This window comes from Thunnus maccoyii, chromosome 16 (genome assembly GCF_910596095.1).
Source record: "Thunnus maccoyii chromosome 16, fThuMac1.1, whole genome shotgun sequence".
Taxonomy (NCBI): domain Eukaryota; kingdom Metazoa; phylum Chordata; class Actinopteri; order Scombriformes; family Scombridae; genus Thunnus; species Thunnus maccoyii.
In genome coordinates, this window is record NC_056548.1 from 6,935,950 (window position 1) to 6,954,657 (window position 18,708).

General features: G+C 38.3%; 1 protein-coding gene and 2 gene segments (V, D, J or C); 1 reads left to right on the forward strand and 2 right to left on the reverse strand.

Annotated features, from left to right (window-relative positions):
* The window catches only part of LOC121881008, a 153,383-nt gene extending 139,074 nt beyond the window's left edge, over positions 1-14,309 (forward strand). For 3 of the 9 annotated variants that reach the window (XM_042388671.1, XM_042388669.1, XM_042388675.1), the window contains 2 exons: positions 6,243-6,562; positions 14,227-14,309. In XM_042388671.1, the coding sequence (XP_042244605.1) occupies positions 6,243-6,515 (273 nt within the window). In that variant the 3' untranslated portion in view covers positions 6,516-6,562; positions 14,227-14,309. Of the gene's footprint in view, positions 1-1,814; positions 2,457-6,196; positions 7,545-14,226 lie in introns of those variants that run through there. The other 6 variants (XM_042388668.1, XM_042388667.1, XM_042388666.1 and 3 more) reach the window with 6 other exon arrangements.
* LOC121881030 lies at positions 13,324-14,259 on the reverse strand. The segment is given in 2 exon segments: positions 13,324-14,120; positions 14,211-14,259. Coding segments are annotated over 2 exon segments (354 nt in total).
* Positions 14,310-17,108: 2,799 nt separating the features above from the next.
* LOC121881011 lies at positions 17,109-17,926 on the reverse strand. The segment is given in 2 exon segments: positions 17,109-17,746; positions 17,837-17,926. Coding segments are annotated over 2 exon segments (453 nt in total).
* Positions 17,927-18,708: the final 782 nt, after the last annotated feature.

Below are 18,708 nucleotides of genomic sequence, written 5' to 3' on the forward strand. Positions count from 1 at the left end.
AAGAACTCACTGAGAGTAATAATCTGGGCGTTAAGCCAAATGTTTTATTGCTGCAGTACTTTTACTGGAGAAGATAGACAAGACTTGTTTTACTGACACAAACTAACTCAAAAACGAGTATACTTTGTTTACTACCATCAAATTAAAAAGTCTAAATGTATATTCTTAGTATTGCACATATCCTTCACAAACAAACGGTTGTGAATCATGCTCTGTGAGATTATTTTTGCAGGTTTTCTTACCTAAAACAGTGAGTTTAGTTCCAGCTCCAAAGTAAGCCTCGCTGTAGGAGCACAGAGTGTTTGATCGTAACAAAAACTCTTCCTACAGCTTCTCTTTATTTGTGACACTTTGAATTTATTCCAACTTTGTCACTCTTTGACATGTTAAGACTTCCACTTTAATTTATTATAGTTTACAGAACAGTTACATCATCCCTGTTTTATTCATTTATGTATTTATTTTTACCTTTTAATAATATATTCATGCTTTTTGGGGCTATTTCTGATTTAGCCTAGGAACTGCTAAATACACAGATCATCAGTAGTCAGGAGGAGGTCTGGCCTTTGAGTAACTGTACAGTGTCAGAAACATCTTACAAAACGATACCAGAGCAATGTTTAATGAATTATTTCTTACCTAAAACAGTCAATTTTGTTCCAGCACCAAAATAAGCCACTGTGTCACAGTGCACTCAAGTGCACTCAAGTGCACTGTGACACAGTGCTCAAAGCAGCCCAAAATGCTGCCTTTACTTCTTTAGTTTAAGTGTTTATTGTAGGCTGTTAAATGTCACTTTTCTCCAAATAAAAAGGCCAAAATCTGCTGCAATACGGTCTGGTTTTGAGCAAAATAAATCTCCTTTTCCCCCCAAACAACCAGCCTGCTTTTATATTGTGCATTTTTTTACACATGGATTCATGAGAATTAATTTTGATGTCTTACTTACCAAGAACAGTCAGTTTTGTGCCTGCGCCGAAGTAAGCTTCGTAACTGACACAGTGTTAAAGCTTAACATCAAAAAGCACTGAGCTGAACTTGAACTATAAAGTTCATTAAGTTTCTTAATGCACCACTCTAATTACAAAACTTTCTTCATCTTTATCATCCTTCACTTACCTAAAACAGTCAATTTTGTTCCTTTTCCAAAATACGCTTAGTTGGTATTGTCACAGTGCAGAATTACTGAGCTTTTTCATGACAACTGATTTTTGCTTTAATGTTACACAAACAACTCAACTGTTTTATGTTTGTTTAAGTGAACTGAAGTTGTGAGAGTTCTGACTTACCCAAAACTGTGAGTTTTGTTCCCTTTCCAAAGTAAGCTTCGGTTCCAGTGTCACACTGAATCCCTCCTCAACCAAAAAGTCACAAAACTTTCCATAATCAGCATGTTTAGACACAGTCTAATAATCCACAGGATGAAGAAGGTTCAAACATGCAGGATGAGCTTCATAATGTCCAAAGATGTTTTGTTTTTGTCAAGATGAGTAAAACAAACATCCAAGTGCTGCAAAAATGAATTTGAAGTCATTTAAAAAACTTTTTCCAGCTAAAGTTCTGCATATAAATTGACACTTTACTCCCAAATTGACATGACATCCTGCACACCTTCATAATATTGATGTTTTCTGCTCTATCAAGTATCCAAAGTAGCATGTAGCAGTCTACACAATGGATGTTAATGGGAGGAGGTTTTTGTATGGCGGCTCTATAGGATTGTATCACCGTGGCCCCCTGTCCCCACGGTGAAAAAGTATCACACAAAAACCTGAAGTCTCTTTCGTTGTCTCCTCTTCGCTTCCCCCACCCAGCTTCCCCATATCTCAGCCTCCATCTCTCTCTGTCTGTGAAAGCAGCTGCACAGGTCGGGCTGACTGAAGGCTGAACCAGCTCCAACCTGACTGCTGCTATTTCTGTGACAGCTGAGAAAAGAAGCAAGAAGAATAGAAGGAAAAGAGAAACTGTGTTTGTTTTTAGCTGCTTAGAGGAAGTGACATCTCTCCTGGTCACACCTCTTTATCCCACCCAGCTGTCAGAGAAGTGAGGAGGCACATTTACTGAATAACGTTCGACCAATGCTGTAGATACTGTGATCCTTAAATTGTTGATTTCTTGTCTTCTAATTTGGAGCAACATACATCTTTGAAATGGGCACAGCACGAAATGCCTCAAAGTGGATGAAAATGGCATACAAGCAAAATGCAATTCAATGCTTAAAGCTGCACAAATCAATATTTTTACACTGACGATGAATGAAAAGACTACTAGTAGTAGTGTAAAGAGTGTCACTTGTGATGGACTTACAGTTACCACCCAAGTCTGCGATTTCCTTCAGCTCTACAGAGCTTTACAGCGTCTTTTATAGCCAATTTTTTGGCTTCGTGGCCGCAACAGTTGCGTTGTCTCACTGCTCTCATTAATTCAGTTTTCAACCACAGCTGCTCTGATAAAGCCACTGTACACTACCCGCCCCGCATTTGGTTGAGACCAAAACAGAGCAAAAAGGGAGAGTGAATATTGGACTTACATTCGTCAAGTATACGCAAACATGAATGCTAATGTTGCTCTGTGTCTGCTGGATGTGTAAACATCTGTTTGCTAACACATTTGACATTTTATCACCCTGTAGTGTTTACAGCTTGTTCTGCTGCCCCCCAGTGGCCAAAAAAATAGCTAACACAAGTTTAACAACAAATCATCAAATTTATATATGACATCATATACATCATAATTCACATAAGTTTTTAAGTCATTATTCAATAATATGTACTAATAATTTCATAACTAATTAGAGGACAAATAGTATATTAATCAGCTATAACAATATAACATCATTATGCATTATTAGTTTAAAATATGCCACATCTGTTATCAACCAAAGAATTTACTGCATTACCAAATTTTAATACACCTTTGATCCATGTAAAGTTTTGAAAATTAGCCGAAATGCTGTGACAAGTGGTGTTAGTCTATTCAATGTGGTCCCTATAGCAAGGACCAATTAAAATGAAAAAACATATCACTCTGTTCTTTAAGCTGTTACATCTTAATTTCAATTTTATTGTTATTATTCTTAATAAACTAAGTGATTGGTAGTAACTCCATCATTCTGAAATTATTTGACTAGCCAACCTTTTACATATTGTATAGGCCTTACTTTTAAAAAAACAAAAGTTTTCATCTAATTGTAATCCCACAGGAACCCTGTAGAGGTCTCTGTATGATAACCTAAACTTCAGGCTGCACACAAGATTAAAATATATAAGAAAATACAGATTTAAGCACAGGGATGAGACACAATGATACAATGTACAGGACAATGATGTATGGGATAAATAATCCTAACAATGTGAGACGTGTGACACAGATGAGAAAGCATGTAGAACAGTAACACAGAATGTGACAAATAATCTTTACCACATTAACACCTGGTGTGTTATCTGAACCGATAAGATTTGTGGTGCTGCAGAAACATCATGACTTGTGGAGGAGTCATTGTACTTTCACTAAACTGATAGATGTTCACTGTACAGTTTTTTTTTTTATATACTCTTTTTTTAGTTATGTTCCAATCCTTATTTTCATGTCACATTGATGTTAGTTGCCTGTCATGTCTCACACAACAACAAAATCCTGACCCTCAGAGTTCAATACATTGGTCCTTGTCACTCATCCCTCCTCTTGGTTCTCTCGTGAGGTTGTTGTTTAGCTGTTGAGGCTTTCTGAACCACTGTGCTATACTGGAGGTAGTAATACACAGCTGAGTCTCTGGCTTCAGCAGAGCGTATCTCCAGAGAGGATTTAAATGTAGACCGGGTCATGGTGTACTTGGATTTGTTGAAAGGAGCTTCAGTGTCCCATGAATCTTTACCATAAGAATATATTACCATCTGTATTTTTTCCCCACCTCTGCTTTGTCTGTACCAGTACATGTAGTTATATTGATCATCATCTTGTTCACACTACAAAGTAACGATCTTGTCTCCTTCATGACTGATTAAAAATGGAAGCTGTTGAATTTTTACACAGAGGGAGAAATCTGGAAAATAACAAAGAAGACAACAAGTAAACAAAAAACAACTGAAGCAAGAAAATCTTCTTTCAATTGAATTTAAATGTTCTTACTGGAGAAGATAAGAACAGCAACCAAGAAGACGTTGTCATTGTCACAGTTTTTATACAGATGATAGTACAGAAAACAGAGCAGTCCACTCAGTCCGCCCTCTGTTGTCTTCACTGACTGAACAGGTGTATCTTCCTTTACTGCTACAATCAAATGTTCTGAAAGAAGCTCGGATCCTCCCCGTTCACTCTGTGTTTCTTTTACCAGGAACTCTTTGCCTACATTCATATTGTTTCATAGATTCATGCGGGTCCCTGTGAGCAGTGTGAAGCTGTTCTTTGAGGACTTGTATAGACCATGTGTAGTAATTGCTGCTTCAATAAGGTCAGATTGTTTGACGTAAAATATAATCTGATTAGTACAACAAACACAAATACCTCCTAAGATTGGTGCATTTTATCAACTCTCTTTAAGCACAAAGCACAGTATGAATCTGGCTGAAAGGAACTTAGTCTGCAACTCTGTCTTTTGTCTCTTTTAATATCACATGTAGTTGACCAAACTCGGATGCATAAAAGAATACAACAATGCAGTATTTTAGCCATTGTAATAGTGATGAATTATGCATTAATAAAACCCCAATTATACATGAGTTGTATACTATGAAGTGTTATCTGCAAACATTGCTAATAGTTGTTAGATAGTGACCTCTATCAGAGTGGTGGTTGAACTGTGACCAAATACCATCTGATATAAACTACAAGCCCTGTATATGTATACCTTTTTGGGGGGGAATTTGTCTTTATTTTGCTATTATTCTACTGTTGCAACTGTGGAGCAGTTGCCAGTTTAGCATGAAACCCAAATGAGCCACAGCTCCTTCCTGCTGTGAGCCATCTGTGACAGACAGACTTGATATTTGTATGACTGTCTGGCCTGTGTGCATCACTGTGACTGGCAGCACAGTAGTAGGTGCTGCTGTCATTGAGAAACAGCTCAGTAATTTTAAGGGAGAAGTTGTTTTTGGATGTATCAATGGACATCTGGAAGCACCCCACAGTTTGGTCATACTCTTTGATGATGAACTGCAGTTGGGCTCCGTGGTGGTTTTGTCGGTACCAGAACATGGTGTAGCTGCCCATGCTGAATCCTGGACCCATGTTGCACTCCAACATCACTGTGTCTCCTGGGTGAAACATTTGATCTCCAGACTGAAGAACTACAACACTGAGACCTGCAGCACATGAAGGATGATGTTTTATTGTGTCTCTCCTTGATGTACAGATTGTTGAAGTCACAGAAATATGTGAAGTATCAAGGTACTCGATCATTTAAACATCTGTTAGTACATCGATAATGAGTTACTTCGTAAAAACCCACCTGAGTGTAAAAGAAGTGACAGATAAAGGACTGTGACAAACGTGTTAGCAATGAGTCTTCTTCCAGCTGAATGATGCAGTCATACATCACTTTATTTAGCACAAAGGAAACATGAGGTCACATGATCACATGATTTGAAGGTAGGACTGACTGTAATTCTCATTCAGTGATTATCAAATGAGAGAGGAGCACACGAAAGATGAAGTTTTTGTTTTTAGACCTGGTTTGCCATTAATTTGTGCTGATCTTCAATCTTCAAATGAACTTAAATGTTATTCAACCACAGGTCTCAGTGTTGTAGTTGTTCAGTCTGGAGATCAATTCAGTGATTGCCCCAAATTTAATTGTTGTCAGGGTTGAAAAGTAAAATGTCTGAAACATCATTTACACCATCATCAACAGTGTAAAGGCGCAGCCTCAGTGGAACATGATTGGTCACCCCTGAATTCGGCGGTTTTTGTAAACTGACAGGGCTCCGCCCACTTGTTATGTTGAATTCATTTCACTGGTTGTTCCTCATCTTCAACAACAGTTCCTCATCCTCACTAACGGTTGTTCCTCATCCTCACCAATGGTTGTTCCTTATCCTCACCAACGGTTGTTCCTCATCTTCAACAACAGTTCCTTATCCTCACCAATGGTTGTTCCTCATCTTCAACAACAGTTCCTTATCCTCACCAATGGTTGTTCCTCATCTTCAACAACAGTTCCTTGTCCTCACCAACAGTTGTTCCTCTTCCTCACCAACAGTTGTTCCTCATTTTCACCAACGGTTGTTTCTCATCTTCACCAACGGTTGTTCCTCTTCCTCACCAACGGTTGTTCCTCATCCTCACCAACGGTTACTCCTCATCCTCACCAACGATTGTTCCTCATCCTCACCAACGGTTGTTCCTCATCCTCACCAACAGTTCAGTTCCTCATCCTCACTAAGGGTTGTTCCTCATCCTCATCAACGGTTGTTCCTCATCCTCACCAACGGTTACTCCTCATCCTCACTAAGGGTTGTTCCTCATCCTCATCAACGGTTTTTCTGCCCTGCTGTTGTAGCTTAGGAAATTCCTCATAAACGACTCTTCTCTGAGACACATAAAATCACAGCTTTGGTCCACCAAGGTGAGCATTTGCTTGAGGTAAATTGTATATTATGAGTTGGTGTTTGTATGCTTAGCTAACTTTAGCTATCATTTGGCTAAGCTAATGGTTATGTAGCTGCTGGCTACTTATTTCTGCTCACACAGTTAGATGTCATTGACCCATATTGGTATTGTATTGGCATGTATTATGACTAAATTTCTTGTTGTTAATTTCAGTTTGGTTGTTAGGCATGGGTATGATGCTTTCATGCTGTTGATTTGGCAACATATGAATGCTCATACTTGAGTATAGTGAGTGTTTTGGACTAAATTGGTTTTGAATATTCCCCATAGGTTCTTGTTGAAACTGTTTTAGAGAGTTGTTGGTTAAATTTTATGGTCATTTCAGAGGCTGAAGTTTGTAGTGCTGTTGAGCTGTATTGCATTATACTGAGAGGTGACACAACAACAGTATATTTCCACACACTGTCACACTCAGGAATAATTTAATAAATAAATCTGCCATGTTAGATCAGAACAAATATAACAGGGTAATTCTATATCTTCTTACTATCTGATGTAGTTTGACAAATACTGTGCAATTCCATGAAATAATATAGTTTGTCATTTCTAAGTTTAAGCAGACTGTATACTGTAAATACAGTACTAGTCACTGATACAATGTACAATATTCTGTCCCTTTAGTATTTATCAAGTTATTCTTTTCACAGCCTGAACCAAAACGCTGCATATACACATGTGATAACATTCTGAATTGTATATACAGTAGATAGTTTGTTGAGTTCTTTCTAATGTTAATAGCTCTGTGTTTACATTTTTTATTTAGCTGTAGGCCTATTTCAGTATTGTACAGTAGTCTTATGTAAATTGTGAGAATGTGTGAACAGATTCTTGGCCAGTAACAGGCAAATACCCCCAGCCTGCCTCTCAGGATCATGAACTTGAAAACAATCAAAACAGACAGCAGGGTTTTTAGTGAGGTGGTGACGTTAAACCACATCACTGTGTACTGGCAGCACAGAAATACACAGCCGAGTCTGAACGATTCACACTTTGAATGATCAGTTTGGATGTCGTCTCTCGTAATCTTGAACCGATTTTCAAACTGCTTCTCATAGTCGGGATCACTGATAAAGGAGCTGTATCCAATTAAATTCATCAGACCGCTCCCTGTTTGCTGGTACCAGAGCATTACATATAGACCATTATCATTATGATGGCATTTAAATTCCACCCTGGCCGTTTCATTGACTATTCTTGGATGAGATGGATCAAACGTCACAGTCTTAGCTTGATCTGTAGGAAAAACAAATTTAAAAAGTGGTTATAACGAAGCCATAGTACAAAAATTATTCATAAAATTGTTGTACAAAATTAACAATACGATTAAATTTCTGTTCTTGCAGCTAATTTTATTACATTGAGGCAAGAGAGAGAGAAGAAAAATGATGATTGCTGCAGACATCCTCACAGTTTGTGCTGCTGCAGGAGAAACGCAGCTTCCTCCAATGAGAGTCTGTATAAAAAGAGACACTGCCTCTTGTGCAAATGCACACATCTCATTTACAGAATAATGATCAGGGTTTTAGTGAGGGAGTGGCATTAAACACATCACTGTGTATTGGCAGCATAGAAATACACAGTGGAGTGTGAAAGATTCACACTTTCAATGATCAGAGCTCCTCTCACTGTGTCTTTTCTTGTCAGCTTGAATTGTTCTTCAAACTGACCCTCATAGTTTGAGGAGATTTAATATCCATACCCTATGAGGGTCATAGACAGACTGTCCTTTCTTTGCTGATATATATGTAGTTCAGAGTGTAGTTTTAGATCTTACAATAAAAACAGATGAAGAGAAAAGCAAATGTGTGCACAGATGAAGACGCTGTCAAGCGCTGATGTGAGAAAAAGTATTGCCCTGAAAAAATAAGGCTCAGGATAACTAATATGTCTGTGTTGGTTATTTCATCACCATTTTCTCTCGATAAAAGCTACATGCCACGTGCTGTGCCTCCACCTAGTGGTTGAATCTATTCAGGACATTAAGTTGGATGACTGTAGGTGGCCACTTGACAAGGAGACACAAACATGGGTTGTTTTAAGTGTTGAAAAACATTTTCATTTTAGAGAAAAGACTATTGCATATTCCTGGCTTTCTTTCTTCAACATGTGCAGTAAAAGACACTGATATCATTTTCAGTGTGGTTGAGTTCCTTCTTTCATTTGATTATATTAATGTTAGACAGGTGTCAGAACAACAAACAGCATCTCAGCTGTATGTTTTTGTCGCAGAACTTCTGTTACAGCACTGTGTAGACTGGCAGCACACAGATAAACAGCCTCATCTTTCCTCTGAACACCTGTTATTGTCAGAGACCACTGCTTCTCCTTTGTCTCTGCCTGAAAGCCAGATTTAAATTCATCTTCAAAGTTTTCATTGCCAGCTATTATAGCCACTATTAACTGAAAACCTTTTTCTGTCTGTCTGTAGCAGTACAGCTATTGATAATCAGTGTTATTGTGATAGCAGAAAATTTCTGCCTGGCCACTGGGAAGACTGGAGATATAACGGGGCCACTGTTCAGCACAGACACATTTTTGTCTACTGAACAGTTTGTCTCACACATTTGTTTTTGTACCTTTTGTTTGTCTTAGCAGGATGAAAAACTGCAGCATCTGAAATATGCTTCTGTATGAAAACAGATCTGTCTAGCAGTTTAGGTTTGATGCAGGTGCGTGTTTGATTTGCTGGCTGCCAGCTTTTTGTAAAGGAACCAGAGGAGTTGAATCACTGTGCTGACTGGCTGCACAGAAGTACTCTGCACTGTCTGTTGGGTTTATGTTGGAGATTACAAGGTGGGCTTTTTTCTTTGAATGGCCTGTTATGTTGAAATGTGCTTCAAAGTTCTTTTCAAGATTTGGGGTTTCATAATGAAGCGTTCCAATCAGGTCCATGGCCCTTTGGCCTCCTGCTGCTGACTTGCAACGGTACCAAAGCATGTAGGGATAATTGTTGTCTCCATGGTAGCAATCAAGACGGGCTTCTTCTTGTTTAGGTTTTGTCAGATGATTTACAGGTGATTGTTGGATGAAAAGTGATGATAACACAGCGTCTAGAGGAAAAACTGAAGGTAAACAAAGTTCCTGTTAGCGTCATGAGAAATGTTCGACATCATGTTATAATTCTTACCTGCGAGAAAAGAGAGAAAAAACAAAGTGACAAGAAACATTTTTATTACTGGATAGAGAAAATCCTCATGTATCCATAATGTTCTCTGCGGTGGCTCAGATCTTAACTGTGACTTCAACAGAAATGAAAATATATTGGTGTGAAATTTTCCTTAATAGTAAATTTTTAATAAGGAAGGAGGAGCTTACAACTATGTTCTTGTCTTTGTGTCATCACTGCTCTCTGCTGTACAAAGTTTTGATTCTGATTCGTACAGAGCAGGTTGCTGTTGTGTGACTCATCTGAGGGGATTATTTATTTTGTCTCCAAGGAAGCAACAAACATACTTGTAAACTAAGAATTATAATGAAGCCTTACTTTCAGTGCTTTTTGTGTCACATGGTGTCAGTGGTTTCGTCTTGGTGTGCTGTTATCTGCTGGATCATTATGGAGGTTTTTGTACGAGGGAGTAACTGTTTTTATTACTGTGCGTACAAGCTGCACCAAAATATTCTCCGCTGTCTTCAGGGTGACTCAGGTTCAGGATGTGAAGATAAGCGTTTTTCTCTCCATCTCCACTCACACTGAAGCGACTGTTAAATGGCGACTCAACTTTGGGGTTTCTAAAATACATGTAGGCAATCAGCTTTAGAGCTGTGTCTCCTGCTGAGCGCTGATACCAGAGAATAGTGTCATAGTTTGGGATTTCATGTTTGAAGCTCAGTTTGACTTCATCATTCGGTTTCCACAGCAGTTCACTTGGCTCCTGAAAAACTTGTTTTTCTTTACTGAGGTAAACTCCTGTAAACAGATCAAGAAACAATGTTAAGTAGAGCTATAAATCCTCTATTGTATAATGTTATACTGTATAAATCCTATAAAATTGTGCCTGCTTGGAGTTGATTTACACAATTTCATTTATTGGAAAAAAAAAAAAAAAGTATATTAAATGAAAGAACACGGACATATTTCATTTTGATTCCTCCACTACTTCTCAAGGATTTTTGATTTTTTTTTTTTTTTTTTTAGAAAAAGTGGCTTTATGAATGTACGATACCTTTCATCCAGAACACAGTGATGATGTACGTGATGAGATGAGGCATCATGTTGACTGTGAAAAACCAGCAGGGATCTCTGCTGTGCTTTGTGGATCAGAAGGAGGGACAGGAAGTGATGTAGAGAAATCAAAGCATTAATTGGTACCTTCTTTCATTTAGCTTGTCTGTCGTTTCTTTCTGTCATTTCCTCTTATTGAACCTGTCACAGAACTGTTTTTAACATACATATGACATATTGAGGCTTTTCTATCATGGTGTACTATAAAAGTTTGCTGCACAGAAATAGTCTGCTGACTTGATGGTGCTTCTGTACCAAAATATGAAGGATGGCATTTCTCCTCTATCACCACTGGAAATCAGTGTGCCTTTAATAGTGTTGAAAATTTTGATGCTGTGTTTGAAGGTTAATTTGACTCATTGGTTTGCCTGAACTGATCAGCTAGAAACTGTTGAAAATCTTAACTTTTATTGAGGGATATTCCTGTGGAGAGTGAAATTCTAGAGAAGCCATACACCCAAATTACTTAAAGCATTAAAGACTTTGGCTTTGAGAAACAAAGGTTTTTTGGTTGTTTAATTCATAAAACTGGGATGACGATTATTTTAACAACAATGTGTTGATGTGTCTAAGGAAGGAAAGGGAAGTGAAGTGGAGAGAATGAAGGATGATTAGTTATCAACAAATCAGTCAAACCACAAAGTTCATTTGAGGATAATTTACTCTCGGAGGAGCGAAGGGAAGAGGTTTTTGTCACAAGCAGATGGGTGTTTGACACACTGTGCCTCCTTGGCAGCACAGAAGTATGTTGCGGTGTGTTCAAGTGCTTTTAGATCGGTTATGGAGAGTGAAACATTTTTTATGTTTCCACTCAAATCTCCAACTAATTTGAAATGTTTCTTAAATGGCTCTTCCACGCTGTCGTCCTTGAACTCTCCATATCCATATCCAATGAGTTTCAGAGCTGTGTCTCCAGGAGACTTCTGGTACCACAGAATCACTCTGTAGTCAGTTCGTTCGTGGGTGCAGAGAAGCTGCACGTTTTCACCAGCCGTTTGGATGACAGCAGAGGGAGACTGATGGATCTGAACCCCCAGAGAGAAACCTGCAAAAGAAACAAACTCAGGGTTTATCTGCTTGAACAAAGAAAGTATAAACTTGTTAATCAAGAGAACAAACCTCATTACCTATAATATGATAAGAGAGCAGAAAACGAATCATTTTTGTTCTTTGTCCCATGCAGATGAAATTCTCTGTTTAAAAAGGATACAATAATGATGATGATGATGAAGGTTATGAAGAGACCACTCTGGCTATATGACTGGACTGAAAATGGGAACAAAAAGAGACATGAGGAGGAAGTGATAGAGAAATCACATGACAGAGAGCTTGACTTCAAATGACTGACGAAGGTCTTTTCAAGACCACAGATGATGAAGGATGGTGTTTAGTTAATTAGTTTAAAGGAGATCTGCCTCAGAGAGAGCAGAGGGAGACTGATGGACCACAATTACCAGAGAACAACATGATATAAGCAGAGTTTACAGATTATTCATTTCAAGATGTGAAAATAAATACAGTACATCTTATTTCACAATGAAGCAGTTGTTACCTGGTGAGTAAATGTGACACATGGAGCACTGAATTACTGTAAAGTCACTGATGAAATGCAGTATCTAAGTTATTACAGGATCTCTCTTAGTTAGTTCTCACTAAACTGAATAAACAAATGAAATGTAGAGAGGAGTGGCTTCATTTAGTTGCATATAAAATTGATGTCTACGTTATTTCTTGGTAAACCCTCTTTAGTAACATTTTGGTGGGTGGTGCCATAATGCACCATTCTCCCTGAACAACCATACAGACATACTGCCACCTTATGAAAAGAAACAAAATAACCAAAACCCCTCAAATGAACCCTAAAACCCTGGTGTAACCATACAGTAGAGTATTACATTTGTTTGTTGGCAGTGCAGCCAACAAAGAAACATGGGTGTATCTAACACTCTCCTCTCCCTTTCAAACTAATAAATTGGAAAGTGTAATAAAATTAAAACAGAATAAATTAAAAATGTCACATAGCATAAAACCAACAGGAAAATACTTAAAATATAATGCTATCAGATAGGAACTAAATGCTGTACGAATGTACAAATGTCAGGATTCAGGAAACATGTTTAGAGTACAGAGCGCATATGGTGTTATTTCACATTATTGTGTGGTATTTCACAAGTATTGTGACATTATCAATGCTGTAAAAAACATTTCTCAGGCATATGTTGCACATATAACCTATACAGTATATTGCTCAGCCCCTAATACCAGAAGTAATAATAAAAGCCAACCAAAATCTATGAGTGCAATTACAAATACTCTACAAATATTAGTATTAGTATGTTGGTCTTATGAGTATGAGCTCCCTCTGTAGTTAATTAAAGAGACTGTTGTTTTGCTGGGGACTTAGAGTCTTGACGACTAATTGCTTCATTCCCTCCCTTGGCAGCTGTCTGTACCAGTACATCTGGTAAGAACCAGCATCCTTAGTGTGACTGCAGTCCATTGTGGCAGACTGACCCTCTTTGCTCCACAGCAGAGGGGTCTGGGTGACATCACTCACATCAATTAGACCTGTCAGGGTCAACAATTACATGTCATGTTAAAGGACCAACAATAACTCCTCTGCATACAGGCAGAATGTTCAACATATAATCATTAATATGAATTTAAATCTTCTACAAGTTGGAAGAAGTAGAAGTGACCATTTTTTCTCTGTCAATAACAACAATGATGTACTGTACCTTAAAACATATCACAAACATTATGTTCTGCACATCAAAGGATTATGACAACAATACAGTATGTTGAACTGTGGGCCTACAACAGGACCTCAGAGGGGGTCAAAAATGTGTCAAAACAGTTGATAAAATCTTCAAGTCTTGGTTTAGTTGAAGTCAGGCTGCAGGTGTTGAAGAGCCTGAACGTTTTGTCTGCCTGCCAAACAGATGAAGGGTTTTTGTAGTGAGCTGAGGGGAATCTGCAGCACTGTGCTAACTGGCAGCACAGAAATACACAGCGCTGTCACTTAATGAAACATTAGATATAGTCAGGTTCGAATGTTTACGGCCATCTCCATCAAAGCTGATTTTTCCTTTCACGTCTTCCTCGGGGTTTTGGAAGTTCAGGTTTAGATATCCGAGAAACTTCAGAGATTTGTATTTGTCCTGTTTGTACCAGAGAATGTTATCATAATTTGTTATGCTGTGTGAGCAGTAGATCTCACTGACAACAGATTCACCAGTTCTCTTAATGATGAATGGAGGTGTTTGGAGGACACTGGCGGTATGAGAGACGCCTGTGGAAACAGAACGGATGACATTTTAAAAACTGAAATCATTAACTGTGCAGAGTCATACTCAGTTTGAAATACTCATGTTTTTCTCACCGTTATTCCCCGGCAGATGAAGGAAACAAAACATGAAGACCATGAACATGATATTAAAGAAGTTTAGATGTGAGACTCACTACTAGCTTTACTTTCAGACCCTTTTAGTTCAGCACCTGTGGACATGAGCACATCACTGTCACAGTAAAATGGAAAGGGGAGGTGTCAGATATGTACATCACAGCTTTCACATTGTCAGCAGGATGTATCATTATGTTGATATTGTGATGTGTGGAAGTCTTAATACCTATTTCATTTGCTGACGTTTGTTTCCCCCTGCTGGACTGAAAAATACTGTACTGTAGGTTTGGGTGAGTGAAGGTTTTGTGAAATCATTTTTTTCATCAACTTCATAGGAATTTACTAACAAAGTGGCTGATAGTCATTTTAATTCAGAGCAGCAGTTTGTGGGAACTTATCAGTGATCTCCTCTGCTAATACATTTGACATACTGACCACAGACACATAGAAATAGAATCTGTAGCTAATTGTCTCTTTTTATACTTTATTGACTCATTTCTTTTTAGGTATTGTTCGATTTTTGTCAATCAGGCTTTTCAGTGGAAAATGTTATTGTCCCATGATGTAACAGTGAATAAGAGGCTTGTCAATGAATATGATTAAATTGCTTCTTCTGGCAGCTGTCTGTACCAGTACATCTGGTAAAATAAATCACCATTGGTGTGGTTGCAGTGTATTGTTGCATTGTCTCCCTTGTCTCTCCACAGTATGGAGGTCTGGGTGACATCACTCCTGTCAGTTAGAACTGTGTAAATAGCAGTGAAGGTTACGATGTGTGAAAATTTAGATTCTCATTGAGTCGACCATCTTTAAACCACTGTCAACTTTTGCTGCCACCTAGGGCTACAACTAACAATTATTTATATTATCAATTAATCTGCTGGGGTTTTTTTCTCTCAATCAATGGTTTGGCCTATAAAATGTCAAAAAATGGGAACAAATGACAGCTGTAATTTTCCAGTGTCAAAAGTGATGTCTTCAGATGTCACCAACCAACAGTCCAAAACACAAATGTATTCAATTTACTGTCATGTATGACAAAGAAAAGCATTAAATCATCATATTTGAGAAGCTGAAACCAGACAGTTTTTGTTCAGCTGCTCATACTTCTCACATCAATATGTTTGCTGACAGCACAAAAATACACACCGTTGTCCTGCAGCTTCAAATTATTCACAGTGAGAGTCCCGGTCTGTTTATTATCTTTGATGGCTAAGTATTTGTTTTTAAGGCCCCCCCCCAACGCCCTTCCTTTTGGACAAATGTTTTGTATTGCATACATGTGAACATTAAAATATTTTACTCAAATCCACTGATACTGAAAGATAGACAGCCCAGTTTTGTAGTCAGAATTTGAGGTTGCATGTACCATCAGGCCATGTTTCCATGTTAATAAATAATTAGTATAAATAAGTATAAAACCTACACATCTCTTATACTGTTACACTGTTTAGTTTTTTTTACCTTGAAGCCACAGAGACGAGACTATAAATGTAATGCAAATTTGAGTCATCATAGTGATCTTCTTAATATGAGATCCAGCCACAGTAGACATGCTGAATGACTGAGGCTGTTTTTTATAAAGGGAGGTGGGAAGTTAAAGGCGTTGCTCCACAGAAAGGACCTCCCATTAAAATCGCTGATCTCATTCACAAGATAGACCAACATTGGTTAGAATGGTTTATTCCAGGTGCAAAGAGGCTGTGAGCTGTAATACAAAGATTAAAAATGTGATGAGGTTTTTGTACTGAGGAGCAGCGATATGTAGCACTGTGTAATCTAGCAGCACAGAAGTAAACTGCACTGCTGCTCAGGTTCAGTCCTTCAATTGTTAATGTGCAGGTCTGGTCTTGGTCTGCACTCCCCTCGATCTTCACACCCGTTCCAGTCTCTGGGTTTGCACTGGTTTTGAACATGTATCCCAAGAACTGTAGCTGCCTGTCCTCTAATTGTTTGTACCAGAGGATTTGATTGTAGTTTTGAATACTGTGTGAACAGTTTATTTCGGCTTGGTCTTCAGGTTTTTTGTACATATCAGCTGGAGTCTGGTGAACTTGGTCACTGAGAGAGGAACCTGTAGAAAAAGGATCAAGAAAAAATACACAATAATATACAATCTTTGGGTATGAGAGTGAGTAAATAAATGGAAAAGTAAAAGAACGCTCTGCAGGAGTTTTGAATGATAACCTGTGAACAGAATTTGAAAAAAATGTTTTGATACTTTACCTGAAACCAGTATGACATTAAAGGTTATGCAGAAGAAAACTATCATCTTGATGTGTTTCATAACTAAATTTAAGAACACTCTTGTCATTGGTTCTGTGTTTTTATCACTGTTCATGCAGTTCTACTGAATATTCACTCTGCTATTTCTGGGTAAACCCTCTTTAGAAACATTTTGGTGGGTGGTGCCATAATGCAGCGTCCTCTTCCTGAACAACCACACAGACATGCTGCCACCTTATGAAAAGAAACTAAATAACCAAGACCCCTAAAATGAACCATAAAACCCTGGTGTAACACTACAGTAGAGTATTACGTTTGTTTGTTGGCAGTGCAGTTTTTCTAAAAGTCAGGTTTGTTTTTGTGAAGATGTTACTTTTTTCTTGAGAGTCAATACTTTAATATTTCATGAAATTAATTAACCATTAACATGAATGACAATCTGTTCACGCTGACTATATGACCACCACACACATACTGTATGTACATGTATGTAGAAGATACTGACAAAAACTCCTGTCTTTGGAAACATCATTAACATTAAAAGGCAAAACACCTTCAACAGCATGAGAAAACATTCCCATCACAGGCTTAGTTTCTGTCTGGTGTTAGTTTGTGTATTTAAATGACCTCAATTAAGCTAGTGATGGAAAAAGTGATCATTTTTTTCTCTCAGTGAATAACCACAATGATGTACCATACCTACTATAGTGCCAGATTCCATCCATCTTGTAGCTGATGAGACAATATTACAAACATTATGTTCTGCACATCAAAGGATTATGACGACAATACAGTATGTTTAACTGTGGGCCTACAACAGGACCTCAGAGGGGGTCAAAAATGTGTCAAAACAGTTGATAAAATCTTCAAGTCTTGGTTTAGTTGAAGTCAGGCTGCAGGTGTTGAAGAGCCTGAACATTTTGTCTGCCTGTCAAACAGATGAAGGGTTTTTGTAGTGAGCTGAGGGGAATCTGCAGCACTGTGCTGACTGGCAGCACAGAAATACACAGCACTGTCACTTAATGAAACATTAGATATAGTCAGGTTTGAATGTTTGCTGCCATCTCCATCAAAGCTGATTTTTCCTTTCACGTCTTCCTCCGGATATGGGAATTTCAGGTTTAGATATCCCAGTAACTTCAGAGATTTGTATTTGTCCTGTTTGTACCAGAGAATGCGTTCATAGCTTGTTATGCTGTGTAAGCAGTAGATCTCACTGACAACAGATTCACCAGTTCTCTTAATGATGAATGGAGGTGTTTGGAGGACACTGGCGGTATGAGAGACGCCTGTGGAAACAGAACGGATGACATTTTAAAAACTGAAATCATTAACTGTGCAGAGTCATACTCAGTTTGAAATACTCATGTTTTTCTCACCGTTATTCCCCGGCAGATGAAGGAAACAAAACATGAAGACCATGAACATCATATTAAAGAAGTTTAGATGTGAGACTCACTACTAGCTTTACTTTCAGACCCTGTTAGTTCAGCACCTGTGGACACGAGCACATCACTGTCACAGTAAAATGGAAAGGGGAGGTGTCAGATATGTACATCACAGCTTTCACATTGTCAGCAGGATGTATCATTATGTTGATATTGTGATGTGTGGAAGTCTTAATACCTATTTCATTTGCTGACGTTTGTTTCCCCCTGCTGGACTGAAAAATACTGTACTGTAGGTGTGTGCCACAGTAGACATGCTGAATGACAGAGGCTGTTTTTTATAAAGGGAGGTGGGAAGTTAAAGGCGTTGGCCCACAGAAAGGACCTCCCATTAAAATCGCTGATCTCATTCACAAGAAAATCCAACATTGGTTAGTATGGTTTATTCCAGGTGCAAAGAGGCTGTGAGCTGTAATACAGAGATGAAAAACTGTGATGAGGTTTTTGTACTGAGGAGCAGCGATATGTAGCACTGTGTAATCTAGCAGCACAGAAGTAAACTGCACTGCTGTTCAGGTTCAGTCTTTCAATTGTTAATGTGCAGGTCTGGTTTTTCTCTGCACTCCCCTCGATCTTCACACCCATTCCAGTCTCTGGGTTTCCATTGCTTACTAACATGTATCCCAAGAACTGTAGCTGCCTGTCCTCTAATTGTTTGTACCAGAGGATTCGATCGTAGTTTTGAATACTGTGTGAACAGCTAATTTTGGCTTGGTCTTCAGGTTTTTTGTACATATCAGCTGGAGTCTGGTGAACTTGGTCACTGAGAGAGGAACCTGTAGAAAAAGGATCAAGAAAAAATA